The sequence below is a fragment of the Triturus cristatus genome, chromosome 8 (assembly GCF_964204655.1).
Source record: "Triturus cristatus chromosome 8, aTriCri1.1, whole genome shotgun sequence".
NCBI lineage: Eukaryota > Metazoa > Chordata > Amphibia > Caudata > Salamandridae > Triturus > Triturus cristatus.
Window position 1 is genome coordinate 718101460 of NC_140591.1, and position 13342 is coordinate 718114801.

The 13342-nt window shown below is 47.9% G+C and overlaps 1 protein-coding gene across 2 annotated transcripts in view; it reads right to left on the minus strand.

Moving 5' to 3' along the window:
• The window catches only part of CLDN10 (claudin 10), a 410839-nt gene that overhangs the window by 189771 nt on the left and 207726 nt on the right, over positions 1-13342 (minus strand). For both annotated transcript variants that reach the window (XM_085620448.1, XM_085620447.1), the window contains exon 2: positions 8607-8768. In XM_085620448.1, coding sequence (XP_085476574.1) covers positions 8607-8768 — 162 coding nt within the window. The remainder of the gene's footprint in view (positions 1-8606; positions 8769-13342) is intronic.

Below are 13342 nucleotides of genomic sequence, written 5' to 3' on the forward strand. Positions count from 1 at the left end.
AGTCAAGTACTCCGCTCTCAGAAATGGAACACTACGTAGTAGACTCAGGCCCCGATCACCAGGCCTTAGGCGCTCTCTGCCTCCTCTTCTGACCTTCAGTCTGCCTCTCACAGTTGCCCCCAACACAGTACGATGTAATTCCAAAGTGCAGCTTCGCACTCCGGCCCCTGTACTGCCACTCCCTTTGGTAATATGGGACGCAATAGGAGCTGCCAGCACGAAAGAGAGGCCGAGAGTGTCTCTCTCCGAGCCCGCGCCCCACCCCAGGAGTCGACACACGTTACCTGGGGGGCGCGAACCCACTCTCCTCTGCTTGTCCGGCGGCGGGACCTCCAAGCAGCTTTGTGAAATGGCAACGGCAGCTCGGGCCGGCAACACAGCTCCTCCGAGACTGCCGGTTCGGTCCACTCCACTTTACGAAGATCTCAGGCTGCCACAAAGCACACGCACACAGCATCGCTGAGTCTTCCTTCACTCCGGGTGCACGATCACTGGGCACTCCACACACAGGTCTCAGAATGCACAAAGATCACACGCACAGCTTCGCTGAGGCTCACTTTACTCCGGTGCACACAACAACACAGTGAATCCTCACGAAAGTCTCCCGGAGCACAACGCACCCGCACACAGCGGCGATGAGACTCTCGTGGATTCCAGTGCACACGATAACAAGGCAAATCCTCACAAAGGTCTCACAGTGCACAATGCACATGCTCACAGTGTCGATGAGACTCACTTGGATTCCGGTGCACACGATAAAAAGGCAAATCCTCACGAAGGTCTCACAGTGCCCAACGCACACGCTCACAACGTCGATGAGACTCACTTGGATTCCGGTGCACACAATCACTGGACAATCCTAACAACGGGGTTCAGGTTGCACAAAGCACATGCACACAGCGTCGCTGATCCTTGCTTGGATTCCAGGTGCCCCTGAGCACAGGCCGATCATCTTGAAGGTCTCAGTGCTGCCCAATGCACACGCAGACAGCGTCACTGAGACTCACTTGGACACCAGGAGCCCATGATCACAGGCAGTTCTTACGAGGGTCTCAGACTGTAACAGGCACGCTCCCACAGTGCAGCTGAGACTCTCCTGGAAACTTTTATGTACCCCTGTTTCCAAACAGGGAGCCAGCTCACCTCAGGCCCTTGGGGATAGTTATTTCAGGACACAGCACACAGCAAAGTTCTTCAAGCAGGGGTACACAGCACACAGCAAAGTCCCTTTAGCCTTTCCTTGTTTGAAACAGCAAACTGCAGGCCAGCCCCAGATCACACAGCAAGGGTCAGTCCTGTCCTTCAGTCTCTTCAGTTGTTTTTTCCTTGGCAAAGGTCCTCTTGACCACGAAGTAGCTCCAATCTTGTTCACACTTGATCAAGCCATTCTCCAAAGTACAGGGGCTTCAGCTCTCATAGTTATACCCCTCAATGGACTTGAAGTCTTTGTGCTTCAGGGGGCACAGACCCTTGTTCAAACCAGTTCTGGGTGCCTCCCTGCCACTGACACCTTTCTTACTTTGATTAGTGGGGGTCTGGATTCTCAGTCACTCAGCAGGAGATGAGCCAATTGTTTTATAGCAGCAACCAAGGCCTCTCCACCTCTAACGGCTTCTCCTCCCCCTACACTCCAGATGCAGGTCAGCCTGTTGCTGTCTCCCCTCATCCCCTGGGTCAAGACATTGCCCAGATCCTATCGCTTTCAAATTCAGACAGTCACTCCACAGCCAGGCAGAGACACACAGAAAGAAATGTTAGAGCACAAAACTGAGCCACTTCTAAAAGAGTAGCTTCTGTGCACACAATGCAAAAACCACCTACATAAAAAGATGTGTTATTACATTGTGAGTTCAGGCATACTAAACTTCACCTTTCCATCTTAAGCTTTTAGGAAGACAGGCTGGAAAACATATTACACACCCTTCCCATTCTATCCTATGGGCAAGATGGCCTTTCAGCGGTGAAAAACAAAATGGAGATTATTTTACTGTCAGGACATGACACACACCTTAGTGCATGTCCTACCTTTCACATGCACTGCACCCTGTCCAGGGGGTACCCTAGACCTGCCATAGGGGTGTCTGATGTACACAGAAAGGGAAGGGTAAGGTCTGGCAAGTGAATGTGCATGCAGGCCCGGCAATGGCAGGACTGAGTTCCCTTTTTAAGGCTACTTGTGTCGGTGGCACAAATAGTGCTGCAGGCCGTCTAGTAGCAATTGCATTACCAGCCCTGGCACACACAGTGCACTTTACTAGGGGCTTCACTTAGTAAGGCAAACATACCAATCATAGACAACCAATTACCAATACTTTAGACAGGGAACACTTACACTTTGTCACTGTTTAGCAGTGGCAAAGTGTCCAAAGCATCTAAGTTGGCAACACTATGTCAGAAAAAGCTCTAGTTGGAAAGCCAAAGGTTTAGGGACTTTAGCCAAAAAGGACCTAGTCCTACACTGCCCTTCAGTATACTCCATCCCACCCGCTGGTGTCCCACTTAACGTACATAATGGGCAATTAAAATCCCCTGCCCAGATCTTAAAATACAATTGGTTATTGATAAACAGATTTGAAATGAATTCATCTAACATATCAACTGCAGCACTGCAATGATAATGGAAAATATTATGATAAAAAATGATAATCAGTAAATCTGTAAACGCTATGACAGACAGGCAATAACAATAATTTATGCTAAGGAGTAGCGCAAAGGGTCTTCACACTTATCCAAGAAAGACTGAGAGAAATAGGGGCAGCCAGGCGCCCCTTTGCTCTACCAGAAGACGGATTAAATGGTGGAACCATCCTTTCTTTTTTTTAACTTCTTTTTTTATTGATTTTGCAGCAAAAATAACAAAAAACATAAATAATACAAAAATTTCTTTTTGCGGCAAAAACAACAAAGAAGACATAAATACACATTTTTCCTGCAACCTAAGTCTAGCAAAAAAAAAGGTGCCGGACACATTTCTGTAAATGTAATTGTGGTGTAGCGGTCTAGCTTCTGGGACGCGCGCCGCGTGACGTCAGCGGACGTCCGGCGGCGGCCATCTACAGCGGCATTAGAGCGCCGATTTCAAGGTGTAAAGAGCTCCGCTCCAGCGCTCCCGATATATATATATATATATATTTAAATAAAGAACGTGCACCACGCTCCTGCCTAAGAGTGATCCTTGTACCTGATAATAAGCCCCACTCACAACATTACAATGGCGACGAGGTGGTGAAGGGGTGGCAGACACTCTGGACCCAGACCACGTGGGGAGCAGTGTACCCAGCAGGAGACACCACGTGCACAACATCGGGAGCGCGGCAGAGACGCGGGGAAGGCGCCAACAGCAACGAGTGCAGTACACTGCGTGCCAGACACACCAGGCTCCTGTCGCCGGCGAGGAGGGCCCGTGGCAACCGTTCCTACGCCCCCAGGGGGGAGAAGCAGGTGCGTGCTGTAATCCCCGAGCAGAGAGGTGTACAGCACCCTGGAGGAGGTCAGCGGAAGTCCCACGGAGAGTGGGGAATCCAGCCAAGAAGACGACGAGAGGGGCACGGACACCCAAGAGGAGGAGACACCAGACAATTCCACACCTAGAGGAAGGGGCGCCAGCGGCGGTGAGAAGATGACCTCTCAGACCTTCTCGCTGACAAACCCAGTGCCCTTCTTGGCAAAAGCAAGGGAGCCCGAGATGCCGTGGGAGGACTGGGAGGACTGGAAAAGGTATTTCTTAAACTACCTCTCAGCTCTGGAAGAAGAGGGCGAGGCTCCGTTCGCGAGTTTGCGGCGGAAGAAAATTCTCCTCCATCATTTGGGCCCAGCGGGGCAAAGAGTGTACCAAGACCTGGTGAAGGAGGATAGACCAGCAGCGGACGATGATGTGTTCCGACACGCAATAGAGGACCTGGACGCCCATTACCGCCCGGTGGTATGCACAGCAATAGACCGGTATAACTTCTACCATAGGAAACAAAATAAAGGGGAATCGGTCGATGAATACGCGGCAGCCTTACAGAAATTGGCTCTTACGTGCAAATTCGGAACCTTACAAGAAGATCTAATAAGGGACCAAATCATCATGCATACGGTGAATACCTCCATTCAAGAGAAACTGTGGACGAACGGCGACGCACCGTTGAAGACAGTCGTAGCCTTAGTAAAGAAGGCTGAATTGACCAGGAGGTGTGCGGAAGCGGCCAAACGCGAAGGCCACCCAGAGCAAGCGGTGTGCAAGGTAGAAGACCGGAAGACCGTGGACAGCAAGCAACCGGCGGTGCAGCAAGGGATGCGGAACTACAAAAGGTTCAATGCCAGGGCAACAAGACCACAAGGGCAACGGCAGTGGAGCAGGAACGCCTGCTACAGGTGTGGCAGCGGCACACACACCGCCAGTGACAAGGGATGCCCGGCATTTGGCGCCAAATGCGCGTATTGCGGGCTAATAGGCCACTATGAAAAGGTGTGCAGAAGGAAGACCCCGAGACAGGATGTAAAGTACGTGGCACAAGGGACACGCAAAGAGGACGAAGAAGAGAATGAAGAAGAGGACGACGAGATCCTGATAGTGGAAGAACAATTACTGGGCATAGAGAGCTCAACAGACAAGAAGCCAAAGTGCGAAATGATGATCGGCGGCATAAGAGTCACCATGGTAGCGGAATGGGATCACCCTACACGATTATACAACGGAAGATATGGGAGGAAGATTTCGCTACAAGTACGAAGTATCACTTGAGACCCACCGACATTCATCCCGTAACGTTCACGGGAGAGCCCATACCAATGGTGGGATATTGTCCGCTATCTTTCGAGTTTAGGGGCAGAACATGTGATGGAAAATTGTATGTGGCAGAAAAAGGACCATCGGTATTGGGCTGGAGAGACCAGGGAGCTTTAGGAATGAAGCTGAACCCAGGGGGGCACACGCAAGTCCTCATGACCGAAGACGGACCCGACTATGAAGCTCAGCGATGGAAGGAAGAATTCCCGGAGGTGTTCAAAGACTCCATAGGCCGCATGGCGAAGTTTACACATAGGATCCATCTCAGAGCGGGAGCTCAACCGGTGTCCCACAAGGTACGCAACATTCCATTCCGAACAAGGGCTGCGGTACAGGAAGAGTTGCAGAGGTTGGAAGACAACGGCGTGATAGAGGCGATCGACAACGCGGAATGGCTGGCCCCCTTAGTGGTAGCACAGAAACCCAATGGGAAGGTGAGGCTATGTGTTGATCTAAGGGAACTTAACAAGAACATCGTGGTGGACAAGTTCCCACTTCCCAGGATCAACGAAATGTTAGCCAAGACCCAAGGGGCGCAGTGCTTCTCCACTATAGACTTGACGTCCGCCTACCATCAGATTGCCCTACATCGATCATGCAACCATCTGACGTCGTTCATTACGCCGTTCGGGTGCTACAAGTTCCTGAGGATGCCGTTCGGACTTGCCTCGGCGGCAGCAGTTTTCCAAATGCTGATCCACAGGTTGTTCCACAAGAAAACAGGTATCCAATACTTCCAGGACGACATCTTGGTGATGGGCACCTCCAGAGCGGATCACAACAGGAAACTGGTGGAAGTCTTGACCGTGTTAAGGCAGAACGGACTCACTGCCCAATGGGACAAATGTAAGTTCGGAATGAACAAAGTCACGTATTTAGGGCATGAGATAAGTCAGCACGGCATCGAACCTAAAGCGTCCAACGTCGCGGCAATCAAGGATGCTCCCACGCCAACGAACAAAGAAGATGTCCGAACTTTCCTAGGGATGGCGGAGTTTTATAGTAAGTTTGTACCACACTTCGCCTCCAAGATCCATCATTTACGGTCGCTTCTCAAGGACAAATCCACGTTCCAATGGACCGAAGAACAACAACAAGAATTTGAGGAGGTGAAAAGACATATCAGTGAGGCTGTGCCCATACACGGATTCGACCCAAACGAACAAACCATGCTAACCACGGACGCCAGCAACCGAGGACTAGGGGCCGTGCTCACGCAAAGGACCTCAGATGGGGTGACCACCACGATCAGTTTCGCGTCCCGAGCGCTAGCTCCGAATGAGAGTAAATTCAGTGTCATTGAAAAGGAAATGCTTGCAGCAGTGTGGGCAATGGAGAGATTCTGACAATTCCTGTGGGGCGGAAGGTTCCTGTTACGCACAGACCACAAGCCGTTGGTGAAGTTCCTCACATCCTGCGGGCATGAACATGCCACTCCACGAATTGCGAAGATGACGCTCAGGCTACTGGACTATGTCTACGATGTGGAGTATCTACCAGGACACAAGAACAAGGTGGCGGACTTCTTGAGTAGAGCAGCATCTAAAGAAGTCTCGGAAGTCCAGGATGAAGGTGGATGGGAGGACTACGAGGTAGCATTCACTGGTGATCATGAAAGAGCGATAAGTGCCCAAGAATGGGAGACGGAATACGGGAAGGATGAGAAACTGAGTGCCATAAAAGCGTATGTAACGAACGGATGGCCAGACAAAAGACTGCTGGAGGAAGAGTTGAAACAGTATTGGGAAGTAAGGGAAGAATTTCCGTGGGAGACAAACCGTGGTTCCTGCTACGAGGCAGTAAAGTGGTCCCACCGCTCTCGTTGAGGCAACGCATTGTAGCCATCACACATGAAGGCCATCTAGGAATAGTTAAGACTAAATGGAGGGCTAAAGAAGACTACTGGTGGCCGGGGATGGACATGGCCGTGGAACGCCACGTAAGGGAATGCGAGCAATGTAGCAACACGGACAAGACCCAAAAAGTGTTACCGCCGCCCCTGGGCCGATATGAATGTCCGGAAAACCCATGGGAAGAGATTTCCATCGACATCCTGGGCCCAATACTGGACGCAAATGAAATCCAGAAATACATCACGGTGGTCGTTGATCGCTACTCCAAGTGGCCGGAAGTCCACGTAGCGGACAATGCGGAAACAGAGACACTACTAGAATTCCTGACGGATGTCTTCATAAGAGAAGGGATCCCCAAAGGGTTCCTGAGTGACAATGGCCCGCAATTCACATCAAGCAAGTGGGAAACCTTCATGGACAGGAACGGCATCGCAGTATGACACACCCCGATATACCACCCCGCAGGAAATGGAGCGGCGGAAAGATTTAACCGGGTGATCATGGGGTCGGTGCTGGCTCCGATCAGCCAAGGTAGCAACTGGGAGAAGGAGCTGAAGCGGCTGATGTGGGCCTATTGGATAACGCCCACCACCACGGGGTACAGTCCTTTCCGAGTGTTGAGAGGAAGAGAACCCTTCACTAAGGACAACGTGGCCTGGAAACGCCTCACGGTCCAAAGCCACTGGTCCCCAGCCGTGGTGCGCAAGAATTTGGAAAGGGCGCAGACAGTGTACACGGAACATTACGACCGGAAGCATAACACCAAAGAGGTCGCACTCGAGAAGGGCGAATGGGTAAGAGTTAAACTACCTATCCAGAAGAAGAAAGGAGGCAGTAAGTTCACTCCCCCATTCCAAGTGATGGAACCGTATTCAAGGTCGGCTCTTCTCAGTGACGGGAAGATATGGTCCCAAGACCGTACGGCGAGATGTATCCCTACGGACGGGAGGAAGACAAATGAGGAGTCAAACCACACCGGAACACCCAGCGCAAGGAGGAGCCCGGAGGCAGAACGGGATAGCCCCCAGGGAAGAGAAGAAAGAAGTCCCCGGGTGGGAACCGGACACAGAGTGAGTGAGGAAATGAGTGGTCAGGCGTCCAACACCCAGGAGGGGACAGAGCTAGAAGAGTGGAGAGATGCAGGACTTGGGAGCAGTGAGGAGGCACCCAGCCCAGGAAGTGTCGCCCCCACTCCGAAAGTTGGTGAAGGCAGTAAGTGGACACGGCGCGGAAGGAGAATCATACTGCCCCGGAGGTTCGGGGAATTCAGCATGGACATCAAGTAAGACTGTATATGTTCTAAGGGGGTGTTAGGTATTGTGTTGTTATAAAGGGGGAGATGTGGTGTAGCGGTCTAGCTTCTGGGACGCGCGCCGCGTGACGTCAGCGGACGTCCGGCGGCGGCCATCTACAGCGGCATTAGAGCGCCGATTTCAAGGTGTAAAGAGCTCCGCTCCGGCGCTCCTGATATATATATATATATTTTTAAATAAAGAACGTGCACCACGCTCCTGCCTAAGAGTGTTCCTTGTACCTGATAATTAGCCCCACTCACAACATTACAGTAATTGCCAGGAGAGACTCGGTATTGCCATTTCACCCACCGGTACTGCGACCACTTCACCTTCCGCCCATAGCAACTATCTTCATAAGAGCGAGGGGTGGAAAATGGCCGGTCATTAAATGAATGCACATGTTTCGCTCTACAATTACCACTCATATCCTAATTAGGGCCACGGTGCCAAAATACACAGACATTTAAATTAAAAGACGACAAAGTGTATAGAGAGTAGTCTTTAAAATAATCTCAGGTTTAAGAATAAATGGCCTCTCAAAGTTATCATTCATCTCGTCAGAACAAAACAGCAAATAGGTAAATTTAGTTTGATGTTGCGTTCATAGGATTCACACGTTCAGGAGGCCACAGGCGGGCTAAAAAATAAATACGCATTTGTTTAATTATCACTGGTGGCGGTTACCTCCAATAACTAGTGTGGCTCCAGCTGAACAGGTTATTTTCGCCTTTGTTCCGTCCGAGCCCCCGATCGTCGAGCACTTCATGCCAATCAGTGCAAGTATGGACCCGAATCCGCTCAAGCACACGGCAGCAACCATGAGCGCTCTGCAAGCCTGAATGTAACCTGTAACAACAACAGCAGGAATCAGACAGTGACCCACGACAGTACACAAACATATCTTCCGTGCTTGCCCCCCACATTCTCAGCATAAAATAATGCATTTAGCATGTGCACACTTCTCTCTTACCGACACGAGGATAGGGAATATTATATTTATAAGCAAATCAGGAGAATATGACGTATTTATCCAGTATGAAATTGCCACCACTTAAACAGAAACCGTGTGGAGACAAATTCGCCAAACAGAAAGTCAATTAACTGGTGACTTGAACACGTTAATTGATCTGAAACCATATTCCGATTGGGATTAGGGCCAGATGTAGGAACACATTTTTTGTTAGACACAGAATGGGTAAAACCCTTTGATACATCTGACCCTTAGAGGGCTGTTTCTAGCAAATTATACTCCTTTCCTGTTTAATTTAAAAATATTCCTACCTATTTCCTGAGCTACTGAAGGAACGATAATTCACCATTTTTGATTTAGCTATCATGATAAACACTTATTTTATTAGTTTTATGTATTTATTTATGTAAAAGTTTTTTGAAGCACGTCTGAATAGTTCAGTGTTCGAAGGTTTACTGTAGGCACCAGCCGCAGCTGTTGCAGGTAAGAGCCATGGGGTGGTGGGGCCGGTTGGAGGGGATTACGATAGACGACCACGAGGGAAAAGGAATTGTTTATTTAGTTTTCCGTTGTGGTCGTCTCTCAAAATCCCCCCAGCCGCCACCACGACCCTACCGCTCTTACATGCAGCGGTAGCGGCTGGTAGGCCCGTTTGATTCGGTTCAGGTCTCAGATTGCGGTTGATGCCATTCCACATTCTTGCTCCTTGGACTCCAAAAAACCTGGCTTCTTGGTTTGTGCTTTTGTGAGTTTGTCAATTGATCAGATGTGTAGATGCAATTTGAAGACTTCTGGAAGGAGTGAAGTGAGGTGCCATCTTCTGTGGGTATCCTGGTCATCTGCTTGAGTACTCTTTATGGACAGTGCAGATGACCTTGAATTTAATCCTGGTGTCAAATGGCATCCAGCCGACTGTTTTTAGTGCACTTTTGATGTGGTCACCTTTGTGGAGGCTTAGATATAACCCAGCAGCCAGGTTTTGATCCTTTGTATCCTGGCAATTAGAGTATTCGGGAGACCAGTTTAAATGTGTGGTAATCCGACGACAGGAGACAAGTTGTAAGAAGAGATGTTTATTTCAACTGGGCCATCAGGCAGAGCAGTAAGAGTGCAGCCCCCTAACAAACTGTGAAACACCAACGACCGGTGCAGAACTCGAACACAGAGTTCTACACCAATGATGGTTCCAAGAGGGAAGTGCACGAGCCTGTAAACACAACGAGGAGCTCGAGCCACTACATGGGCCTTTCCCAAAAATGCAAAAGAGAAAGAACAGAAACGAGAGAAGAATGAAAGAAAAAAGAGAAAAGAAGAAAACACAATAAGCATACAGTAACCTACAAGAAATAAGTACAAAAGAAACACAGTAATCTACAATAAATAAATACATAAGTAAAACACAATAATCCACAACCTGTAAGAAGAAAAGTTAACATACATTTACTACAAAAAGTCAATGAGGAATAATGGGCCAAAACCTTCAAGAAGAAAAGTTAACATACATTTACTACAAAAAGTCAATGAGGAACAATGGTCCTGTGGAAGGAAAAGTAAAACACAAGCAAATCTAAGTCCTATAACGTGCAGGAATGTTCCTAGACCTAGAACTACGTCTCACGACAACTTGTCGATGACTTGAAGACTTAATATGGTGACATGAGTTAGACACACCAGGCAAGGCATCAGCAATTCTTGACTTCATCAAAAAACACTTGTTCCACCACTGTCCAGTCTCCAGTTTAACAGAATCCCCCTTCACCTGAGTGATAGTGAAAGGAGGACCAAATTTGGGTCCACCCTTCCACACGTGAACAGGTTTTTTAACACGCACGCTATCACCGACAAGCAACCTAAGTACCTTGACTCTTTTCCTGTTGTCAAAATAACTTTTTTGCTTTTCTTGAGAAAGACACACACGTCTCCTGACACAAGCATCTGACCAATTACAACCCTTGACCCATCTACTAATCCAGCACAGAGAAAAGGTTGTGGTAGCTCTGCATCCATGCAACAACTCAAAAGGAGACACTCCTATAGAAGAGTGCGGAGTTGTGCGATAAAACCAAAGCATGCTCCTAACTGCATTACCAACAGAACACTTGTTTGCTAAAGCCCACTGAATGCATTCAAAGCCCACTGAATGCATTCTCCCAAGACCCTGTTCATATGTTCTACAAGACCATTGGTCTGTGGATGGAAAAGTGAACTTTTGAGATGCTTAACACCACTAGTAACAAGGAATTCTTTCACTTCACTCGCTAAAAATTGGGACCCATTATCAGATACCAAAAATTCAGGGAAACCATCTTTCAGAAAAATGTCTTGGAGGAATTCAACAACGGATGTGGAAGTAACCTCCCTCAAAAACCTGACTTCAGGCTACATGGTGTAGTAATCCATCAAAACCAAAGCAAATTTGCAAGCGGCATCAAGCGCATGGAAAGGACCAATGATGTCAATACCCAATTTCACCCAAGGTGCAGAAGGTAACTCAATGGGAGAAAGAGGAGGAGTGGACAACTTAGCAGTCTTGTCACAACTCGAGCAAACAACACAAGACTTGACAACGTCCTCAACCTCTTTGTCCATCATGGGCCACCAGAAAGAGAATCTCACTCTTTTTTCAGTCATGGTGGAACCCAGGTGTCCTTCATGGGCATGGACAATGATACCCGCTCTCAAACACACAGTAGGAATGAGTTTGTCAGATCTCATAAGTAAACCATCTTCTATGGACAACTCATTAGCTACCTGAACATAAGTTTTGAGTTCAAAACTCAAGTTTCTCTCCCTAGGCCAACCTGTCTCCACATGCTTCATAACATACAATAATGAAACATCCTAGGCAAGGGCACTCCGCCAATCATTCTCCTTGATGGCACACAGTTGTGGAATGTCAACAGCAGCAACAATATAATCCTCCTTGTCATCCTCACCCATGACCTTAGGATCTTCAAAAATGTCTGAGGAATGTGACAGATAATTCGCACAACTATTTTTGTTACCAGGAGTGTACTCTGGAGAGAAATCAAATTGTAGCAGTTTAGACTATAAGCGAGCAATACGATGTGTAAACCCTCTAACATTCTTCCCACTTATAATAAAAATCAACAGCTTGTGATCAGTCTGGAGACAAACCTTTGTCCCCAAATGTAATTTTCTAAACTTCATCACTGCCCACCAACAAGCCAATAGTTCTTTTTCAATTACGGAGTACTTTTTCTCGGCAGGGGACAGCACTCTTGAAGCAAAACTAATGGTCACCCTTGACTTGACTCAACACAGCACCCACACCAACATTACTAGCATCCAAAGTCACAGTGCAGGGAAGATCAGGGTCAAAATGCTTCAAAACTCTGGGTGAGACAAGTTTCTCTTTGACCCACTCAAATACCTTTTGGCCCTCATGAGTCCATTCAAACCCAAAACCCTTCATAAGCATTTGAGAAAAGGGTCTTAACTTCGTAGCAAAGTTTTGTACAAAACGTGAATAAAACTCATAGAGCCCTAAAAAAGACTTTAGAGTGATCTTGTCAGAAGGCTGTTTGGCTTTCACGGTGGACTCAACTAAGCTAGACTTTGGAAGAATACCCTGCTTAGTGATGAGATGTCCTAAATATTCAACCTCTTCAGTTAAGAAGACACACTTGTCTCTGCGCAAAACTACACCATTGGACTGAAACTTAGATAACACATCTTGGAGGATGGTATCATGGGTAGACCTGTCAGGAGCAAAAACCAAATCATCATCCTGAAAAACAGACAACCCATCAACACCCTTGAGCATGTTATTCATCAGATGTTGGGACACCAATGCCGCAGACGCAAGGCCAAACGGCATGCGAACATATTGGTAAGTACCAAATGGAGAGACAAATGCAGTGAGATGTCTGGATTCGGGAGCAAGTTCTACTTGATGATAAGCAGAAGCTAAGTCTAGCTTGGAAAACACCTTAGCATCCTTCAGTCCCACAAGAAGCTCATTAATATTTGAGAGAGGATGTGAATCTACCCAAATTTCCTTGTTTAGGCAGCGGAGATCCACACACACTCTAAGTTCTCCATTCTGTTTACGAGCTACTACCAGTGGAGAAAGCCAAAGAGAAGAGTCCACTGGTTCAATAATCCCCTTCCGACACAAGGAAGTTAACTCCTTCTCAAGATCTTGTATAATACTGAAAGGGACGTTTCTGAGCTTGTGTTTTACCGGTCTTGCGCCTTCTTTTACAATGATTATGTGCTGGTAGTCACTAATTTTTCCAAGCTCACCAGAAAAAACATGAGGAAACCTGTTAATCATTTTCTCCTCATCCAGAGTGTCTTGCACGACTCGAACTTGCTCGCTGATACCAGGCATAAGTACCATTCCAAATAGTCCCTGATGGAACCACCCTAAAATGTTCAATCCTTTTTGAGCTAAATACATTTTCCCACAATTTGCCTCCCTCTG